Consider the following 22402-nt stretch of genomic DNA (forward strand, 5'->3'; position numbering starts at 1 on the left):
CTTTCTTGCATGTCATCCATTAAAGATTAGCTGCGGAAGGTTGGAGCATGGAGAGATTATGAATGCCAGAACAACTCCCGCGGAATAATAATCAGTTTTTGATATTTAATGCTGTTTGACTTTTGCAGACACATTTCTTATTAACCTTTGATACAAAGAGAAATCCAGGTTCCTGATATCTCATGGAGAAGATGAATTTGAGATCCTCTTCCAATTAAACTGAAATAAGGCCAATATTGGGCTTTAGCCAAAAGATCTCAACAGTTCCCAACCCTTGTGTTTATAAATCTAAATATGTGTGACATTCTTATTTTTTTTAAGAATGTAACGGACATAGTTTTACTAATAATTCTCTCCTAAAATTATTCTTTCTATATACAATATGTACTTAGCCTTAGTTTTGTTGTAAGACTGTTACATTATAGTTATGCAAATACATTTTTCTAAACCTTTCATCAGAAGGTGTCTTGATAAATGCAAAGACCTTTAAGACACCAGAGGTGCTGTTTAGTTCCACTCAATCGATCTGAGTTTTCTCATGGACTTCAGAGAGAGCTGAATTGTGCTGTCAAGTTACTGAACTTGTAGCTGTTATATCTGAAATTGAGACATGCTTCATGGGTATATGCAAGACAAGATTTACTTATTTATTTCATTTTTATCCCGCCTGTTTCCCAACGTAGGGAACTTAAGGCAATGGAAAGATGTTCTTTTGGCTTTCATTGGAAAGGCTTGTTCTGGCATAGTGGGTTTACTGAAATAAACACATTCACAAATGCTTTATAACACGTTTTGATTTTATGGAATAGTTTCATTGGAGAGGCAATCCAGCTCCCATTTTCATGAGAACAAGCCTAATTGAACTCAAAGGGGCTTGCTTCTGAGTAGACTTGTGTAGGATTACAGTTTCAGTCGTTAAAGTAATTGCATGTATCTAGCATATATTAATTGGATACTTTTTTTGCTTGTGATTAACTTTCCTATCAGTTAAAAAACAAATACCAGCATTGTTTTGAGAAATTTAGATCTCTGTTGAGAGTATCCCATCTGCAGATAATTCAAAATTCCTGAAATTCACTATTTGTATTAAATTAGAGGTGTGTGTGTGATTTTAAATGCAAGTTCATTATTTTTGTCAAAATTTACTTCCAGGTGATCAGTAACTGTAGTTATCTTAGCAAAATTGTTATTTTGAAGGAAGGAGGGACAGGTTTAGTGCACTGCAAAGAAATGCAGCGATTTAAGTGCTAGAGAAGGAAATGTACCTATTCTCATTTGCATGCCTTTTCTTTCATTTTCTGTGTGTGACTCAAAGTAAACAGGAGCACACCACACTGCGGAGTCTTTTTGCTTGTTTTTATTTCTAAACACTTCGGGCTCTTTGGGTAGAATCAATGTGTTTACGGCCCCAGAAATTTAGGAGTCTTTGAGTACCTCAAGCCAAATATATACAACAAACATGAGGTAACAAACATGTCGGCATATTCTATCTGTGTTTGAACACACCGCTTTATCTGCAGCGTCACATTTATATGTAAATGGCTTTTAGTCTGTAATGCCTAGTACTGACCTGTTAAAACAGCTTGACTTTTATTCATGTATCCCTATCATGCTTCTACTTCTCGGCTACCTTAATGACATCAGAAAAACGTCACTTTAAAAAAGAAATGTACAGTACCAGGGGACTGCTGACATTCATTTTAACAGGAGTGCAATCTAGCCCTTAGAATAATTCCAGGATTATCAGCATTCTGCAATACATTGTGTGTATAAGCAGATAAGTAGCATATTGCTGTAACTGGTGTAGATACAGTATGCACACATAGCGAGCAGGCACAGACAGGAGTTGAGGCTTTGTAGGTTGGGGCATATATGGGGTGGGACAAATATTGGGGTCACAAGAACCTATTTTTCCTTACATCTATTTAACAACCAAAAAATAATTTCCACAAGAGAGATATGACCACAAACTAATTATAGGTAGGTTTCCCATAAAATGAACTAGGAAAATAAGTAAATGATGCAGACCATTGCAGATAGCTCCAATTCAAAGAGTGGCATTACAGGGAATTAGTCATCTTCCCTGATTATTTCAAGCAAAGAACTAAAAAACAGAAAATGTGTAGTCTCCATTTTCCTCTCTTACACATATTAGCTCTCTGTGTGTCTGCCTTGATTTTTTAAAAATTAAAACACTTTAGCATTGCTAGAAATATCTTTAAAAAGTCCCTCAGATTGGCTCTGCTAAGAAAAAGACGACTGTGCAATGCCATTAGAAATCCTGTGATCATTCCTTCACGAGCTCTATGGAAAATCCTAGGTCACAGAGAGTTCAACAACCCCTAATCCTGAATACTAAATCCAAAATCACAAAACCCCTCACAACAGTCTTCTCATTATTGCAGCAAATTTCTTTTTTCCCACCTCCTTTTTCTCTTTCTTTCTTTTTCCTTTCTTCAATTAATGAGGATACCGAAGAAATGATCTGCAGCTAAAGCCAGTAAGAAAATTCAGAAATCATACATATGAGATGTGGAAATGAAGGACTGGTTGCTAAAGATAATTTTGACATTTTATAAGAGGTTTTAATTTTCCTGTTGGGCAGAGCTAGAACACTTTTGAATTTTTGCATTTTAGGGAGAATGTACTCTTTCAGTAGCAAAATATTTGCCACAAAATATTGCTCAGAGCGGAGTGTCAGAATGCAGTATTGCCGTATAGTTTTACGCATGGAGGTGTTTTATTTATACAGCTGGTATGTTGTCTAAGGTTTTAAGGTTATTTTGCCTTTAATATGTATCATGCGAGTTCTGTGGCAGATTTAAAGAAAGCATCCCAACTATTCATCCTTTTGTGGGTTTGCTATTCAGTTTCTGTATTTACACAGATGACCCCTAAGAAATCAGCAAACAGACATAAATGCCCCTTCTCTACCTCTCACCCAATGTTCTGTTGTTTGGAGAATCGTGAACCAATGTTTATACTAGAATAATTTCTAACACTCTCCCTTCCTACTACTGTATTTTAAAGATAGTTTAAAAGTGTCCGAAAGGTTTGCCAACAGAATCGGGTTTAACTAAGAAAATATGTACACTACTTTGACTCAGTAAACTCACACTCCGAATGGTTCAGCTTCTTCATATTTGCTTTATCCCATATTAGAAAACAATTAGCTTACTAAACAAATTTGAGTATTTGGGGGGGAAATATCCACTTTGAGTCTCTCTCATTTGACTAAGAATTACAGGATATATTTGATAAGCTTGTTTAAAAATGGACATATCCAAATATTATCGTAAACACCAAATGATTTGTTTTACCTGCAATATAAGTATTTTACTTAGTTGGCTTACATAGTAGCTAATAATATTTGTTAATGTAATTTAACTGCTGTGAACCTTTACTGAACAAATATTGAAATTTATACAAGTCAAAGAATGAGGATCTCTAATGACTTTTGTAAAGACTTCCGTTTAATAGTTAAAGAGAAAAGTTTATATGACATCGCCAATGTAATTAACAGCAGATTTTACATTTAATAAAAAGAAAAGAAGCATATGTATTTGCTTTATTCATTCCAGCATAATTCACATTACAGTTATGGGTATTTAATGAGCAAATTCCAGCTAAAATGCTATGTTGATTTTCTAAGTGAACTTTGAAATAGCTATGTGCCTTACAATAACGGTCTGTTTACCATTATTATCTGTCTTAAAACTACAAGTGTGTTAGACCTGATGGGTTTCGCACAATTATCTTTCAGCAGTGGGGAACTGGGGAGGTTTTTGTAGATGAGGTGTTGGCTTTGATTTTGTCCCGACGGATACGAAATTCAAGCAAATCTGACAGGCCAATCTTTCACCAAATCACTGAAATACATTTTAGTAGCAAAAATTATAGGTTGCTTGTCTTGTTCATGAAGCAAAATGGGGTGCATATTAATTCAGTTGCTTGATGTGCCAGAGTTGTTATTCTCATTGAAGTCAATGGGCCTGATCTTCCCCATATATGGCACCTTGACATTGAATATGTACATTCAGTTCAAGAAGCTTGCTAGTTCAATTAAAATGTCATTTTAAAAAAAACTTTCACATGTAGACTTGGTTGAAGACTGTTGCCAAGATAAACCCAGGTGTTCCAGGAAATCTCAAAGGTGCCTTTGGAGCAAGAGTCCTGGAAGTCCTTGCCAATACACCAACTGATGGCAAAAAGATTACCCAGGAAGCTTGGGATTCATGTGAATCGGAAACTGTTTTGTGTACAGCTATTCTTTGGATTAATTAAAAATGAGGGTGTCCACAGAACTGCACTGAGATTATACCTATTATTAAGGTCAGCCCAAGATATGTTGCTTCTTGAGGTGGAATTACAATGATAAATAACTTGTTGTTGTTCATTTGTTCAGCCCTTTACGACTCTTCGTGACCTCATGGACCAGCCCATGCCAGAGCTCCCTGTCGCCCATCACCACCCCCAGCTCCTTCAAGGTCAATGTGGTCACTTCAAGGATGCCATCTATCCATCTTGCCCTTGGTCGGCCCCTCATCCTTTTTCCTTCCATTTTCTCCAGCATAATTGTCTTCTCTAAGCTTTCCTTTCATCTCATGATGTGGCTAAATACCTAAACATCCCTAAATAACCTCCCAGGATTAAATCCAGGGAATAGTATACTTAATCTGTAAAAATTAAATTTAATCAGAACTGACCTGTGCACCCATATGGAAACTATTGCAACAGTTACAGAACTATGATAAGATAACCTTTTGAAATGGAAATCTGTTGATATAGAGAATTTCTCTGAGATACAGAACTTTTTTTCCTTTCAACCAAGGCTAGCAAATCTGACACAAGACCCCTGACTTCACGACACTCACATAGAAAAAACTGCTTGCTATATTTCAGCTTTGGTACAGGAAGTTTATTCTGCGCAACAGGAACGTGATGACGCCATCATGGCAAGACTGAAGTTGGCCAATGAGGAAAGAGAGGATGCAAGGAAACAAATTAAATCTTTGGAACAGTCTTTTGAAATGTAAGTATATAGCCATCAATATACTCAACTTACTCTGTGTGTGTGTGTGTGTGTGTGTGTGTTTTGTTTTGTTTTTTGCTAAAGTGTCCTGTCTTAGGCAATAACACAGTGTTCAATACATGCACACACAAAAATATTCGTCATTTACTGATCACTTCAGCTTCTCCTCTACAGTGTCTGAAGGTCTTATCAGCATTGGGGAAAAATATCATTGATTTATTGCAGTTTCAGACCTTAATCCACTGGGAAACATCTGTTGACAGAACTGCTTCCATCAGTAGAATCAAAGATGGGTTATCCACTCTTCCAGTGTGCCTTAACAGTGTGTTCTTGAGTATAAGACTATAGCCTATACCTGGGACCCATTAATACTGGTTAGGGGAAAACACACTTGGAGGGATATCTTAATATTTCATATTCTTGGTCTCATTCCTGTCATTAACCCAAGTATCAAGTATGAAGGACAATAGCCTGCTTGCTACATGGTTAACAGGAGTATCAAGCAAGCCATTGGCTTTATTTGTTGAATTTTTAATTATTAATTTATAGTTGCCGTTTTGTTCCTGAGACAGAAAAAAGGTAAAAGTTTATGGATATGTGCAAGTGGAGTGAGAAAGCAGGATTAATTTTAAAAAAGAATATATCAGAGAAGTGTGACATCTCTTACTACAGTACAGAGCTTGGACTTCAAGGTTGCCAGTCAAAAGTCACACAGCAAAGAAAATCAATCTTCTCTTTTGATGTCAGTAGGTGATTTTCTGCTGTTAAAAAAAAGACTCTCATTATTTAAGAAGTGGTCATCAAATAAACTTCATCTCCCCACACTAGCTACAATGCAATAGCATTAATTTTCTTAATATAAATAATACTTTTTGCTTTGGTATTTTGTACTGGTATGCTAACATCTGGATGATAAACCTCCAGATGCTGATGAATCACAACTGCTAATATCCCTTTACCCTTGGCAGGTGCTAATGGAAGTTGGGGTCAAAAATGTTCCACAGCTTTGGTAGTGCATTACCAACATCTACAATCACTTTTTATTTTGGCACATGCTTTATATAAACTCCAACTGTCATTTGTGGTTGAAAATATTGAAGCTCCATGTCAGGCAGCCACTGAAAACAAGGACCTAATCCTAAATATTATTATTATTATTATTATTATTATTAATTTTATTTGTACCCCGCTAGCATCTCCCACAGGACTCGATGCGGCTTACACAGGCCGAAGCCTCAAACACAATACAATAGAACATAACACAATAATAAACAAGCAAATCAAACAATTAAGCAAAATAACAACAATAACTACATCAAGACACTATTAAAACTGGTTCGGCCGGCGTAATGGGGTACAGGGTTAAAATGCTGAGATGGCAGGAGGAACGTAGGAGTAAAAGTGCTGTGTGCAGTAACATCGGTTGTGCTAAGGTGCTTCTAGGACTTGGGATGGGGATTCCTAATCTGAAAAGGCACATTGGAACAGCCAGGTTTTTAGGTTCCTTCTGAAAACTGCTAAAGTAGGGGCCTGTCGGAGATCTTTTGGAAGGGCATTCCAAAGTCGGGGGGCCGCCACAGAGAAGGCCCTGTCCCGTGTCCCCACCAAGCGCGCTTGCGACGAGGGCGGGATCACGAGCAGGGCCTCTCCAGATGATCGAAGTGAGCGTGTGGGTTCGTAAATGGAGATGCGGTCACGCAGGTAGGGTGGTCCCAAACCGTTCAGGGCTTTGTAGGTGAGCACCTGCACCTTGAATTGGGCTCGGAAAATAAATGGCAGCCAGTGGAGCTCCTTAAACAGAGGGGTAGACCTCTCTTGATAATGAGCCCCGGTTAGCATCCTGGCTGCCGCCCGCTGGACCAATTGAAGTTTCCGAGCCGTCTTCAAGGGCAGCCCCACGTAGAGCGCATTGCAGTAATCCATTCTAGAGGTGACCAAGGCGTGGACCACCCCGGCCAAATATTAGTCCCAATTGGTGTAGATTTATTGAGTCAAACAGGTTTACAAAAGTTTTGACTGATTCAGCAGTTGATCTAGAGCTGGGTTCACCAAATGGATTTAATTGTTGTATACCTTCAAGTTATTTCTAACTTAGAAGAACCCTACATTGAGCAGGGTTTTTAGCAAGATGTGTTCAGAAGGGGGTTACCTTTGCCTCCTTCTGAGATAGAATGTGACTTGCCCCAGGTTACCTAGTGGATTTTCCTGGTCAAGTAAAGGTCTGAATCGTGGCTTTCAGAGTCGTAATCCAGTGCTCAGATCATCACACCATACTGACTTAGTTATAAAAAGACTGAGGAGTAGTCTAAAAATATGTGACACCTTGTGTTTTGCCAAGTTTTCCTTGTTATTGTCACTTTCATATCTGCCAGCCTGAACCGACCCCTGCAATGCCACATTGGCATCTCCATGGTCCATCTAGCTCGAAACCACATTAGCCTCATTGAACTGTCTTATCAGTCTCTGTGTTGCCACCACAGTTCCCAGCCAGACATGGAGCTCTTTGCAAACTCCTGGCCATTGAAGGCATCCCATTCTGATGCCATTGGAGCACCCATGTGACCAAGAAGGAGGAGTGGTGATCTCTCCTCCTTTCATGTTAGAATGGGAATTGGAAAGGCCTAGAACTTGTATGGAGCTCTGTGTTTGGTTGGATGTGGTAGCAGCAGTGATCCACCTCCTTTTCTTACACTGATGGTGCAGCTCAGAAAAGCTTCTAGCAACCTCTGGGGTATTCTCCAACTTTGCCCAAATTGGGGCAAAGCCAGTTTAACCCTAAAAAACCCCACAATATTAGAAGTAGGTGAACATTGTGAAAACAGCCATAGGTGAATCCAAAGCAAGTCTGGGTTCCTAAAATGTCACAGGATCCCCCTCCAGACTGATATACCACGGCAATATTTTCAATTCTAATTAAGTGCAGTATGACTTAGTTCCAGCATTTTTGCTTTACGTAAAGCAGAATCTGAAGCATCATATTGAACACAGTTTCACATATATTGAGGCTTATGGAAAAAAATATTCTAGAAATTAGAAAATAGTCTCTTTAATTATTTTCAATTTCAATGCAACTCTTCAAAAATAAAAATAAAATTGAACTGTGAAGTTCTTAAACTCACAAACTGAACTTGACAGATGGCAACCAAGCCTATTATTTGCATCGAGAGAAATAATTGCCCTCATTTATAAGATTTGATCTTCTGAAAAGGCTAATAAAAATGGTTAGCAGTCCTATAGCATTATGTTTACTCCTACAGCTTATTCCATTGCTTACCTTGATTATTGCACATATTTTATTAACATGTAATAAGCTACAAACCTGATAACAACATTTTTCTGTGAAATACTTCATGTATATTTCAAAACTGAATAAGAGGGCGTGATTTTTTGCTCATCCCCTCAATTGTGTTGAAGGTTTGCAAATAAAGTTCTACCCAATTTTATGATCTTCTGTTAAGAACTCAGTAATGTTACACATTAGGAAAGCCAACTTCATCTCACATTACATGAACTTAAGACTGAAATGCTAAGCAAACTTACTCAGAAGGAACAATTCCATTAATGGCTGTGAAACTTTCCTTTCAGACAAATACATTTTAGAATTGGAAAGCCGGTGTTTATGTGGCTTCTGTTTTTTAGGGATTTGGAAAAACGAAATTAAAATATCCAATTTTTGATGAAAGTCATAGGCCTAGAAACAAATAAATAAATAAATGCGCCTCTGCTCCTGCCGCTGGGGAACTTTCTTCATCTAAGCACATATGAACAATTGATCCTTGTAGTCATATATAGCAGTAAACATTAATAACTTAACATTCTGAAGTCGGTTCTGAAGATATGGTGCATTATTGAAAGATGGAATCGAGCAGGTGGCACTTTAATATGTTCAGTGTCATGGTTGACTCTAAAGACTAGTCGAATGAAATTACTTGAGGGTTCTAAAGATTTAAAAAGCGAACTCATTTTGCTGCACTAAGGAAATGCTACTGATCAGGCTTTCTGTGTCCCTTTTTTCCTAGGCTAGAAAATATTAACCCTGAAGAAAATGACATGGTAAGCCATTCTCTGAGGAGATTTCTTGATGTCAGTCTTATATCTTAGAGGCTTAAGTTCAATTGAGTGGGTTTCAGGAACTAAGATGTGGGGAAAAAGAAGAATTGACACACTAATAATGTACATCTTTGCTGCAGTATGAAAATTCAATAACTTCACTCAGTCAATTTACAATTCACATGTGCCTATTAATTAAAACCCTATATTAAATAAAATATATTAAAACTTCTTGTCTGACTAACATATAATGCTGTTGGTAGACATTACAGGAATTACTGAACAGAATAAACAATGCAGACACCGGAATGGCAATACGTAGGAGCGGAGCTGTAATTGTCGACCGAATATACAGGATCCAGGAGCGGAAAAAGAAAATAACAGCTGAAGAAATGAGCGCAGTGATCGAAGAAAGAGATGCTGTGTTGGCTCAAGTAAGTCCACATTATTTTATGAAGGATTCATCGGGAGATATCCACTCACCCCTTTGTCGTCACTACTGGGAAAATGAATGACTTTCTTATTTTAACTTTCTTACTTTCTAGAAGACATTCTTGGACATGCTGTCACCCCCTCCCCAAAAATAATAGTAATATATCTAAAAGGGACTAATTGATGTCACCAAGTCACTTCTCCATATAATAATTTATGAGATTATTAAGAAAAAGTACATAACATGATAGAAAAAATGAGGGAAATGGAAATATCCAACTCAGACCTGACATAAAAATCCAAGATGACCTTAATAGGTTAAGTGTGGGACATGTTAAGGAATGAAGTGAAATTTAGCATAGAAAGTGTAATGCCTGCTTAAGCTAAAGAAAACAGAACATCCACATAGGTGAAAATGTATGGACACAAGTTGTTAGGAATGAACATGTGGACTCGGGTGTAAATGTGAATCTTATACTCCAATTCTATACCCATTTTCTCATAACTTAACCTAAATGAATTGAGGTGAAACTTGCTTTTAAGTAGAAGTGCAGAGAATTGAACTGTGTTTCTGCTTATAAGGCATCATAACCTAAATGTGAACCTATAAGCTAAAGGCACCCAATCCCATAATATAGCCCAAGACGGTTAGAGAATATCCCCACCTCAAAGTGGTAAGGACACCTTCTACAAAAGTGACCCATGTCACGACGAGTTGGCTTGCTAAAGAAGAACTCTGTGGTTCACTCCATTACATTTCAGCGTGGAATAGATAAAGACATCTCAACCATGGTGGATACACAATTCATATTCTATGTTCTTTTTATGGGGGATGTTGTGGGGAAGGATCGCCATAGTATGCTGCTCAGAAGTGCTGTGGGAAGTTACTGAGGGACATACACTTAGTTTTTCAGTAGCCCTTTCATGTGTGGTGGTGTTCCTTCCATTAGCAGAAAGGTTGGTGATCCAATGGAGGGTCGCAGAAGTTGAGGGGGAGGCAACAGTCCCTCCTATTGTCTCAAAAGGTCTAGCTCAAGTTTTCAGAAGCATCGAGAATTGCAGGGGAAGGGAAAAGCTATGCAAATTGACCAACATCCTCTGAAATCTAAAGTCCTGTTTTCAGGGTGTTATCAGATTGATTGAAGTTCAGAGAGAGATTATGAGATTATGAGCTGTGGAATGTAGTAGCTGACAAATATCACCTTGCAATCTGGTTTGTAAGGAAAGGAAACAATGGAGCCTGTGTAGCTTAAACTGATGAGTTAGAACAGGAAGCATGATGCACTGGCAAAAAGTGGGAACATTGGGAGGAACTGGAGGACATATTGACTGTATTGAGGAACATGTTGTCTTTTTCCAGGTAAGATGGATATTTATTTATTCATCTATTTATTTAGAGTATTTATTCCCCTATATTTCAGCCAGAAAAGTGTCCCAGGGAAGCTTCCAAATCATTAATTTGACAGCTTCCTTCCATTGAGCCTATAGTCTACAAAGACAGGACACACAAGGATAAGGAAATTTCAATGGATAAAGCCCAGCCAACGCTGACTGCTCTTCTCCCCTTTAGAGGCCACATCAGTGGCAGATGAAATGGAGGAAGAGCTTCTCATTAGCAGTGTTAAAGAAATTTCAGGTTAGACCACCTCTGGAATACTGTGTCCAATTCTGGGCGCCACAATTGAGGGGAGATGTTGACAAGCTGGAATGTGTCCAGAGGAGGGTAACTAAAATGATCGAGGATCTGGAGAACAAGCCCTATGAGGAGTAGTTTAAAGAACTGGGCATGTTTAGCCTGAAGAAGAGAAGGCTGAGAGGAGACATGATAGCCATGTATAAATATGTGAGAGGAAGTCATATGGAGAAGGGAGCGAATTTGTTTTCTGCTGCCCTGGAGACTAGGACGTGGAACAATGGCTTCAAACTACAAGAAAGGAGATTCCATCTGAACATTAGGAAGAACTTCCTAACTGTGAGAGCTGTTCAGCAGTGGAACTCTCTGCCCCAGAGTGTGGTGGTGGCGCCTTCTTTGGAGGCTTTTAAACAGAGGCTGGACGGCCATCTGTCAGGGTGCTTTGAATGCGATGTTCCTGCTTCTTGGCAGGGGGTTGGACTGGATGGCCCATGAAGTCTCTTCCAACTCTATGATTCAATGATTCTATGGAAGACACAAGATTGCTCAGAATAACATTATTCCTATCCAAAGCATTCCTTGACCATTTCTAATGCATGTCTACAACAAATGCACTGTTTCATTTATAAAATCTTTTGATTCAAGCTTGGGTTTTTAAAAAAACCTTTCAATCCAAACTTGTAACTAGCTGCTAACGTGGGTTACATCTTAACTCAGTGTTTCAAAATAGATAGGTTATTTCATGTCTGCCCATTTAGTTTTCCAGTTGAATATATTTATTGCAGATAGATCTGCAGCTGGGAAATACCAACTGTAAAATATGACTTCTCAGAAACCTTTTTTCGCACTTTTCTTTCAAATACAGAGGACTGAGAGTAAAAGAGAAGATGGTGACAGAAGAAGGAGGGATTTTTATATTTGGTTTGTGGCAGTTTTAATTTGTTCAGTCTTTCTGTCACAGTGTGCTTTCCAGCAGGATTTTTTGAATACACCTGACAAACCGGTCTTGAGCAACTTTGGCTCTGAACTATGGGTTCAGATTGTGGGTTTCTTTTGAACTGAAGTTGGTGCCCAAAATATTGAGCAAAATCTTAATAAAAGGCCATTCATCCAGAGCATTTTCTTGGCTCTGTCCTCCTGATGTCTAAGCCATGCCTCTCTCAGTGTAACACATTGGGAGTTTCAACCAGATAGTGCAGGCCATAAATGCCACTTTTATCTTAAGTATACTGCATTCCAAATATTTGATTCCAAGCAGTACTACTCTACTTGGTACATGTTATATTTAAGAGTGAGATGCATTGGACTTTTTATGGACTTTTCAGTGATATAGTGCCAAGTTTGTCTCAACTTTATTACATCAGATTGTTCAGAATTTAAGCATTACAATATTAATAATATTCTCTTTTCCTTGGTCATAACAGATGTATATGCAAATGAGTTTATTTTCTTTTTCTCTTTGATTATTTAAATAATTTGTCTATAATAGTTCTTAGCTACTTTCATCAACTGCCCCATATCTGACCTACCAATTAAACAAAAGTGGATTTCATTTTTCTCTAAGGAAAGCAATGAGCAAGGCTTAGCCAATTAGGGAGCCTCCAGGTGTAGTGGACTATAGCTTCCATCATCCTCAGCATGGCATGAGGGTTGTAGTACAATACTTCTGGATGCTACCAGATGAGGAAAGCTGGATTGAGCTGTGCAATATCCTTCACTGTGTTGCTGCCATTGTGATGAGCAGATGCGAGTTGCAGATCATTTACATATAAAGCAAAATAGGTTTTCATTTTCATCCTCAGACAGATAACACAATCCTATTCATGAAGGGAGGGAATTAATTTTAAAAAGATTCATTAGGTTAGCTGGACCAAAAATGAATTGTGTATATACTGTTTGGTTGTTAAGAAATGGTAGTTAGATGATAGCTGACTCTAGAGATTTAAACATTATAATAGAGAGTTAGATGAAGTTGAATAACACAAGCTATGTGACAGTCTCCTCTACATTATAAATATCTGACTTACAATCAAACTAGATGATACCAGTTCCTGGATATGTCCCAAATATGTGATGGGGAAGTGAGTGCACTCCAGTCATTCCACCCAACCTAGGAATGCAGGGTTGAAATACCATTGATGCATGCAGGCCCAGGTTACGTAGCTGATTCCTAGGTTTTATCTAAAACAGTGGTTCTGTTAGGATTTCTGGGAGTTGAAGGCCAAAACATCTGGGGACCCACAGGTTGAGAACCACTGATCTAAAATATTAGCCATGTCTGATTTTATGCATGTTGAATCAATTCCAGTAATATACTCACACATGAACTTCTTTTCACATGGGAAGTTGAGTAGGTGGAAGAGATGCACGGGGAGAAGTAGTGTGTGATTTTACTTTCAGTGACATGTATGGGACACAATTGGGAACAGAAATAGTGTAGTCTGTTCCATAACCACTGCCATCTGAGGCCATCTAATATACAAATTGGAAATACTACAAGGGGTCTGTCACGAGTTCTTTAAGAAGTGCATTGATAATATTTCCCCAAACTGTTGATATCGATTATTCTAATGTAGCTCCCACTTAGAATCCCAATTGTGTTTCCTATTATGTATCAATCATATAAAATTATTTGTCCTTTTGGAAGATTATTCCAGAATTAATTAATATTTGCTGAGGCGCAAAGCTTGGAAAAGTTATTTTTGGATTACATATTCCCCTTAATCCGTGTTGTCTCAGAGTTCTGGAAGGACAGTGTTATTTAAAATTTAACTTTTCCAAACTCTGTACTAATTAGAGCCAGTGATGTGAAGTCCTAGTAACAACTGAAAACCATGAGTTACCATATCAGGGAAATGATTGTATCATAAAGGGTCATCTCTGTGGTTAATATCATCCCCTCTGTTATCCAGTAAATAGTTTGAAAATAGGGAAAGCAGGAGTGCATAGAAATGGTAGAGTTTGAGTTGGTTTGACCTGATTATATTTCATATTCTTTCTTGGTAGCTGTATAGTAATAAATTGTATCCCTTCTGTAAGTATGGTTACAGCCTATGTGGTTGGATTGATCTTTCGGATGTTATTTGACATCACATTGTTATATAATGCCTGTTAAGTTTTAATTAGCCTATGATAAACCTGCAGCTATGCAAGTGCGTGTTTTAAATTAGAATTTCCCTTGAACTTTGCTCTGCTGGCAGTATTAGAACAACTTACAAATTCTTGAGGGTGAAAGAACTGTGAAAGTTCCAAGTGAGACCCGGATTTCTACTTGTGTGGGTATTACAAGTGCATTGTCTTATTGGAACGATGAGCATTATCTTCACTGGGCTCAATGGCACATGTGTATATAATCTGAGATCATTCACTAGATTGCTGAGCAAATATGCAAACTCCTTTTTCTATGTGCAAAAACAAATAAAATGGTCTAAACTCAAATATTTGATACTACTTTCGTATGTATTTTCAAGTGAATAAAAGAAAACAAACAACTAAAGCATAGCTAAACATTGACAGCAGCCTCCCTTTTAGCTTTTTGGCCCTCCAAAAGAAGAAGTAAACCTCTCAGCCATTCACTTTCAACTGCCAAGATATATTTGTTAGCAAAGAGATACTGTATTACCCTGTGGAACTTGTATGATTATTCTCTTTGTAGTGCGGATTATACATATGAGAGAAAACAGAGAAATTTCAGGAATGAAGAAACTGCAATTTTGATGATGATGATGATGATGATGGTGGTGGTGGTGATCATGATCATGATAAACAATGCAGAGCAGAAGAGAAAACTGTCAAAAGAAGGCTTTCCATAGACAGTTCCTGGGAAAACTTGAGAGCAAAATTGACAAAGAAAAAACATGGATGTGACTCACAAATGGAACTTTGGAAAAGGAGACAGAGGGCCTGATTCTGGCATCCCAAGAACAAGCCATTAGAACCAATGCCATCAAAGCCATAATTGAAAAGTCAACGAGAGATCCCAAATGTAGACTATGCAAGGAAGCAGATAAAACAATACATCACATCCTCACTTGCTGCAAGAAGATCGCGCAGACGGACTACAAGCAGAGGCATAACACAGTTGCTCAGATGATTCAATGGAACTTGTGCCACAAATACTATGTGCCTGTGACAAAGAACTGACGGGATTACAAGCCTGAAAAAGTTACAGAAAATGAACACGTCAAACTACTCAGGGACTTCCGAATGCAGATTGACAGAGTTTTACTCCTGACCTCACAATCGTGTTAAAAACAAAGTATGGATCGTCGATGTTGCAATTCCAAGTGACATTAGGATTGAAGAGAAACAACTAGAAAAGATTACATGATACGAGGATTTAAAGATCGAACTGCAAAGACTCTGGCACAAGCCAGTAAAGGTGGTCCCAGTGGTGATCAGCACACTGGGTGCAGTGCCAAAAGACCTTGACTTGCACTTAAACACAATCGACACTGACAAAATTACCAAAATTACCAGCGGCAAAATGCCACCCAAGTAGTATCTGCATGCATTATTCGCCAATATATCTCACTGTCCTAGACACTTGGGAAGTGTCTGACGTGTGATCCAGTACAACAGCCAGCAGAGTGATCTTGTTTGCTGTGGACTCATCTTGTTGTATTTCTAATAATAATAATAATAATTATTATTATTATTATTATTATTATTATTATTTATAACCCGCCCTCTCTCCCTGCAGGGTCTCAGGGCAGTTTACAGAAATAACAAAATTGGCAAACATGCCAGCCCCCCCAGATAAACAATAATAAAAGCAAAGCATGAAATCAAATAACTCAATATAACTTATAGACAAACCAAAATCAAGGGTTCAACTAAATAAACATAAATAAACCAATTAAAACACTTTACATTAAAAGCACAATATAATATTGCACATCTTTGTATTGTGGGATAGAAATTTTGTAGTCATAAATCCACCAGCTAGATCAAGAGTAGAGTAGACTCATTGTCTATGCTAATCCCAAGTAGACATAATCTTTTCAATTAATGGTTGACTGGTTCGTTATCACTTAAGCAATCCTGTCGATTCCTGTCTAAGTGTGACAACCAGTTGAATTTAGGCAGAGATGAACTATGGTTCTCCAGTTAGTTTTTTTTTGGTCCAGAACTCCCATAATTCCTTATCACTGACTATGCTGCTGAAGGCTGATGGGACCTATAGACCAAAAAGAATTGTTCACCCCTGATTGAGACCTTTACATCAATGGAATTTACAAAAAAATTGATTTCTCATTTAACGATTGATGTTGTGGTTGATTCTACTCGGGAGTGTGGGCTTCATTTATTCCTAGCTTGGGTAGCCGACAATGCACAGATTATTTGAAAAAGGCATTGTTTGTTTTTGGATGATAGGTAATATTAGTTAGATAATTTATAATGCTATTTATTAGGGGAAAGGTCCATCTTTGTTTTTTCATGGTCTCCTGAACATCTCCTGGCATTCAGGCTTTCACACATACAGAAAACACCAAGATTTGTGAGATATAAAATAGTTGAGTCCTGGCTTGAATCCTGTGCTGGGAGAAAGGCAGTTGATGAATTTAATGAAATTGAGTGAATGCATAAAACATTGGAAGTCAGGGAACCCGGGACTATCTCACACTACATAATTATGGCAAGATGATTCCATCCGATGGAGACATTGCAGATTAGAGAAGAGTGCTTAGAATCATTGCCCAGAGCTCTCTAGTGCCTCAACAAACTGCAGAACCCAATTTGTCCTATGGTACTCATAGTGGAACCACTTTGCTATAACTGTAAAAAGGCCCTCAAACAAACTCTGCCAAAATATGAGTGTGTCTGGTAGTCATGTAATGTCTACTAATTGTGGTGGCACTGAAAAGAAAACTCAACAGGAGTGCAGGAGAGCATCCTGGAGGATAGCATGATAGACTTGAAAGGGACTCTGCAAGGTCATCTCATGGTACATTTCATTTTTGGTCCCATGCCTTTTTGTTGTTTCCATTTCTGAGGAACAATGACATTTATTGAACATTTTACTCCTCCTCAAAGCTTTTTAATAAGTCTGTTTACCAGCAGTGGGCAGTATGATGAAATATCTCAGAGTTACTCCTGGCCCCTTGCCATTTACACCTTTTCTTCAGGAATGTTTAACATGAGTGGCTTGGCAGCCGAAACTCAGTAATAGAGGGAGGGATGGCTACTTCTCTCTTAAAGTTTCTTTGGGGGTGGGTATTTTTTTACTTGCAAAGAGGTTTCTTAACACTCTCTTCTGGGTGTGAATTTTTTAATCTGTCCTCTGCTGCCTTTATAACCGTAATCATCTTACCGTCTGGCCCACGGGCCAAAGAAGTAGGATTTGTTGTTTGAGACAAACAATTGTTTCATGGCTGGTGTGGCACTGTCTATTTAATACTCGGCACTGAAGCAGTAACGTAATTGGCAAGCAAACCTGGTTTTCCAGCTCTTGAAATAGTTTGATCACATCCTGCTTTGCAGGAACATGCTTGCGACTATTCGTGAACAAAACTGGCGCACGCCCAGTTGCTCATCTGAAACGAGCCCGAGTCCCTTTTCTTCTGTTCGTGGCACCACTTGACAAGAGGCCTACTGTTGTTCAGTCAATGAGAGGACAAAGACTGAGAAGCAGCACACTTGACTGCCCCTCTTTGTCAGTTCCAGCTAGTTGTTGATAACCAATAAAGCATCAACAGGCACAGCAGGCCAGCTTTAGAGCAATCTTTTCTGCAGCTCAGTTTACTGAAGAGAACCATAGAAATCACCTTACTACCCCTCCCACCTTCCCTTTTACTGCTCAGAAAGCATTCAAGCATTCTCGCCACAGGTGAGCGAGCATTTCTCAGGTAAGAACTACACCTGTGAGGTACAGCAAGGGAGTCTTTTTTTCTTTAAAAGTGATTACATTAAATAAAAAAATAGGGAATGCTTCATCTAGGTCTCCAAATCTGTTCTTCACTGGTACAAAAGGCACAAACCTGCCTTATTGTACTGTTTTGTGTTTTTTGAAGCACACAGCCACCCTCTCCAATGGAACATCTAACATTTGATACAGTATTTTTGAGATCCAGTATCTTTGAAGTGACTGGCTTGACCTTGAAGGAGCTGGGGGTGGTGACGGCCAGCAGTGAGCTCTGGTGTGGGCTGGTCCATGAAGTCACGAAGAGTTAGAAGCAACTGAACAAGTAAACAACAACAACAACAGAATAGTGTGTCCATCTAAGAGTGGGGCAACCCTGAATTCAACCACCATGTAAAAGTAAAGATCTTTTTGGACAATTATTCAAAAGTCACAACTTTTCAACTAGAGCATGGAAAAATTATTTTTTAGACTACATGCAGAATCCCTAGCCACCACTAGACATGCTGTCTGGAAATGGTGGGAGTCGCTCTCCAGAAACTCTTCAGTCTCTGTTGTGAATTCACAGGCCTTGCATGGCCAAGACGGCACAAGCCACACTCTCAGTCTCAGAGGAACACAAAGACAAACCCTCTATGAATTAATCTTGCAAAAAAAAAAAATCCTTTGGGGTTGCCATATGCCAGAATCTTCTTTTTTTAAAATAAATTTTTATTTTGTATAAACAAAAAGAAGAATAATAAAGTTTCCATATAAAGTGGGAGAGCATAGTATTTTCAAAGAAAAGTAGGAAAACAAGAAAATAGAGATATGAATAAAGAGAGAAGAGAAATAGAAGAAAAATGTGTAAAAATATATAAAAAGTAAAAATGGAAAATAAAAATAAAATCTTGTGACTTCCTTCTAATCCTTCACGGGTTCACATTTTATTGTCATATGCCAGAATCTTCTTGAAGGGATACAACAACAAACAACAAAGAATCAAAATTGCTACATTTGTATTTGAATAAAATGTGGAGGAGACAGAACTGATACACACATTAAAACCTCTCTTTGAAATTAATAGGTGCTAATAGAATTATATTGTAAAATTGTGTATTCATTTTTAGATGTTAATAGAAATTTCTCAAAATTTGCTTTAGTGCCCTATTTTGTGAGTAATGAGGCTGAAACTGATTATTGTTTTCAATTTTCTTAACTGGAAGTTCAAAACAGGCGTAAATCTACTTGTTATTCTCAACTAGGGCCCCTTCCACACATCTGAATAAAACCCCACTTTTCTGCTTTGAACTGGAAAATATGGCAGTGTGGACTCAGGGCCCTTCCACGCAGTTCAAAGCACATAATGTGGGATTTTCTGCCTTGATGTTTTGGGTTATATGGCTGTGTGGAAGGGCCCTAGAATAGACTCATTGAATTAGTGCAAACTTGGTAAGTCACCTTTAAAAACTCTGTTAATTCAACAGGTCTAGTTTAGTTAGGACTAACAACTGGAATTAGACCAGAGCTGCATGAACGGCCTGAAACAAGTTAAAGGATCTGAACCTCAGACTACTTTCTCATGGCATACATCTCCATGATCCTCTGACTTTTTGGGATATAGTGTGAGGCACAATAAGTTTGATTATTTCCTCAGGGCACACTTATGAATAAACAACTGGGGATTTATTATGCCAAAATAAACTTTTGTTTGGCACCCACATAACAGATCCACACCATGAGGAAACTGCATTCAATGCAATCCACAAAATCCATAAAAATTCATACCAAATAATGCTTGTTAGTCTTTAAAGTGCATGTAAAATGCCAATACACTTTAAGCTGCTTTCACGGAGCCTCCGGTGGTGCAATAGATTAAATCCTTGTGCCGTTGGGACTGCTGACGACAGGTCAGTGGTTTGAATCTGGGGAGAGTGGGTTGAGTTCCTTCTGTCAGCTCCAGCTCCCCATGCGGGAACATGAGAGAAGTCTCCCATCAAAACATCAAACATCTGGGCACATCCTGGACAACATCCTTGCAGATGGCCAAGTAACTTGCAGTTTCTCAATTAGCTTCTTACATGAAAAAAGCTGTTCTGACGCATACAGACATTCCCATTTAGATGAGCCTACAAAAAGCTACAAAGAGTAATGGCGCTCCATGCAGTCATGCCGGCCACATGACCTTGGAGATGTCTACAGACAACGCTGGCTCTTCAGCTTAGAAATGGAGATGAGCACCACACCCCAGAGTCAGACATGACTGGACTTAATGTCAGGGGACTACCTTTACCTTTACCTTTAAAAATGTCTACCTTAGATGGTGGGCCACTCTCCATCTTTGGAGAAAATTAAACAGTGATGGAAGATCATATTTCAGGAATGCTTTCATTCTGTATTCCTGCATGGCAATGTATTGAACCTAGATGACCCTTATGGTTCCTTCCAATTCTTAAGCTTCTATGACTCGAACGGTGCCATTAGGAAAGCTATGCATTCATTGAAAGAGGATGCAGGAAGAGACTTAGTTTTAATAAGTCATAATAAGTCTTAATAACTCACCAAGCCGTGAACCCCAGAATTTTATAAGATGTAGTTGTAATGCTTAAAGTGGAATCATAGTGCTATAATTTCTATTTGGAGTTATAGCCATCATATCTAATTGTATTAAGTCGTGGAACTCTGCAAGTTGATTTGCTCTAAATATATATAAGGTTTTACTCATGTTTCTGTTTATTGTAAATATTCTGTGTTTTGTGATTTCATTTTACAATCTGTTTATGACTGTAAAATTATATATGATGTATCCCACTCTGAGTCCCCCATGGGGTGAGAAGAGCAGGATAGAAATGAAGTAAATAAATAAATAAATTTTCTTTGAGAGTGTGAACTAGACTGGGACAAAAATTCAGAAACAAAAGTGACAGACCCTTGCAACAAAGGCTGCCATAGAGTTCTTCTGGCTAATTTATCAGTTTCTCTCTAATTTCTGGTATCAATCAGACCTCCTAGCTTTATTAACTCTTTCTTTTACTTTTGTCAGCTTTGCTATTAACTCATTCTTTTCTTTTCGTTCTTTCTTTCTTCCTTTTTCATACTCAACAAAGGGAGCAATACCTAATCAGCAAGTATATGAGCAGTTAATGCGATAGATCAAAAAGCCAGGATTAGCTCAAAGACATTTTCTTTGAAAGCCCTTCCTTTTCTGATACTCAAATGAGTTGCTATTGCCCTTAAGAGTGGAATAAAGGTGAAAGGGATATACATGATAAAATTGAAATGCCAACTTGAAGTTAAGAGTTAATTCCTGAAGTACTTGCAGAAGCTGCTAATATAAAAAAGCAGCAACAACTGAGAGGTATCACTCTTCTTTTAATGGTTGTATGGGTAATCTATATCTTTGATCCATACGGAAAGCAATCCAGGAAGCCTTATCAACAATACAGCATGTGCTTTGCATGTAGAAGGTCTCAGGTTTAATCCCTGATTCTGTAACACCATCTAATCTAGCACCAAGTTTCAGGTTAGCAGGTGACAGGAAGGATTTCTCTCTGAAGCCCTGGAGAGTTTCTGCCATTCAGAGTAGACCTGGAGTAAAACAGCATCCTTTGTTTCTGTGACAGAGGAATATCCCATCGTTACAAAAAGTGTTTCAAGAACAGTAAAAATTCATTTTATAATGTGTGTCTCCAGAAAAAGAACAGTACAAAATCATGAGAGTGATCTTTTCAACCCAGTAAACTTTTGAGTTAATTTGAGCAGGTGACAAACACAGTGTGTCTCTTGCTGAAGAGTAGATCCATCATTTTATACATATGAATCTACCATTCCAGCGTAGATAGATATGAGGTAAGACAAGTGAGTGATGCATATGCTCACAGATTAATATACATGCAGGTTAACCTATCTCTGGGTCAGATCCCCTGAGCTTCATAGTATAATATAAAGATGTATGAATACATGGTATGTATATAGTGAGCAATCAACTATTGTTTTAGCCCAGTATTACCAGGGAATTGGTCAACACTTGCACAGCATTGCTATTGGCAAACAAAATCATTTGTTGAAAACATATTTAGCCTTTGAAAACCCTTTGCCCAACTCCTAATCCTGCCCCCTTTGTAATACCCCTCGCTTAGAAAGATAGTTGAACCTTGAGGCAATGTCTCTATTGATTGTGCTTTCTTCACGTTCTTAGCCAATGAAGGAAGAACAAAGCTGGTGCACTCTAAAAGCCACCTGTCATCTGACATCCAGAACTGGATCATGGAGTACAGCTTGAGTGTTCTTCATCTCAAAAGCAAATCCCAGACAAAGTCCCCAACTTTAAATTATTACTCATGGTTCTTCAACTGAGGGCCCAATGAAATTAAAGCCTATGATCGTGCCCTATGTTATCATCTGCCCTCCATGG

The 22402-nt window shown here is 38.3% G+C and overlaps 1 protein-coding gene across 1 annotated transcript in view; it reads left to right on the forward strand.

Annotated features, from left to right (window-relative positions):
• MIPOL1 (mirror-image polydactyly 1) overlaps positions 1-22402 on the forward strand; it is a 219912-nt gene that overhangs the window by 70994 nt on the left and 126516 nt on the right. Inside the window, exons 5-7 of the mRNA XM_060759026.2 lie at positions 4903-5032; positions 9052-9085; positions 9346-9516. Coding sequence (XP_060615009.2) covers positions 4903-5032; positions 9052-9085; positions 9346-9516 — 335 coding nt within the window. The remainder of the gene's footprint in view (positions 1-4902; positions 5033-9051; positions 9086-9345; positions 9517-22402) is intronic.

The sequence above is a fragment of the Anolis sagrei genome, chromosome 1 (genome assembly GCF_037176765.1).
Source record: "Anolis sagrei isolate rAnoSag1 chromosome 1, rAnoSag1.mat, whole genome shotgun sequence".
In the NCBI taxonomy this organism is placed as follows: domain Eukaryota; kingdom Metazoa; phylum Chordata; class Lepidosauria; order Squamata; family Dactyloidae; genus Anolis; species Anolis sagrei.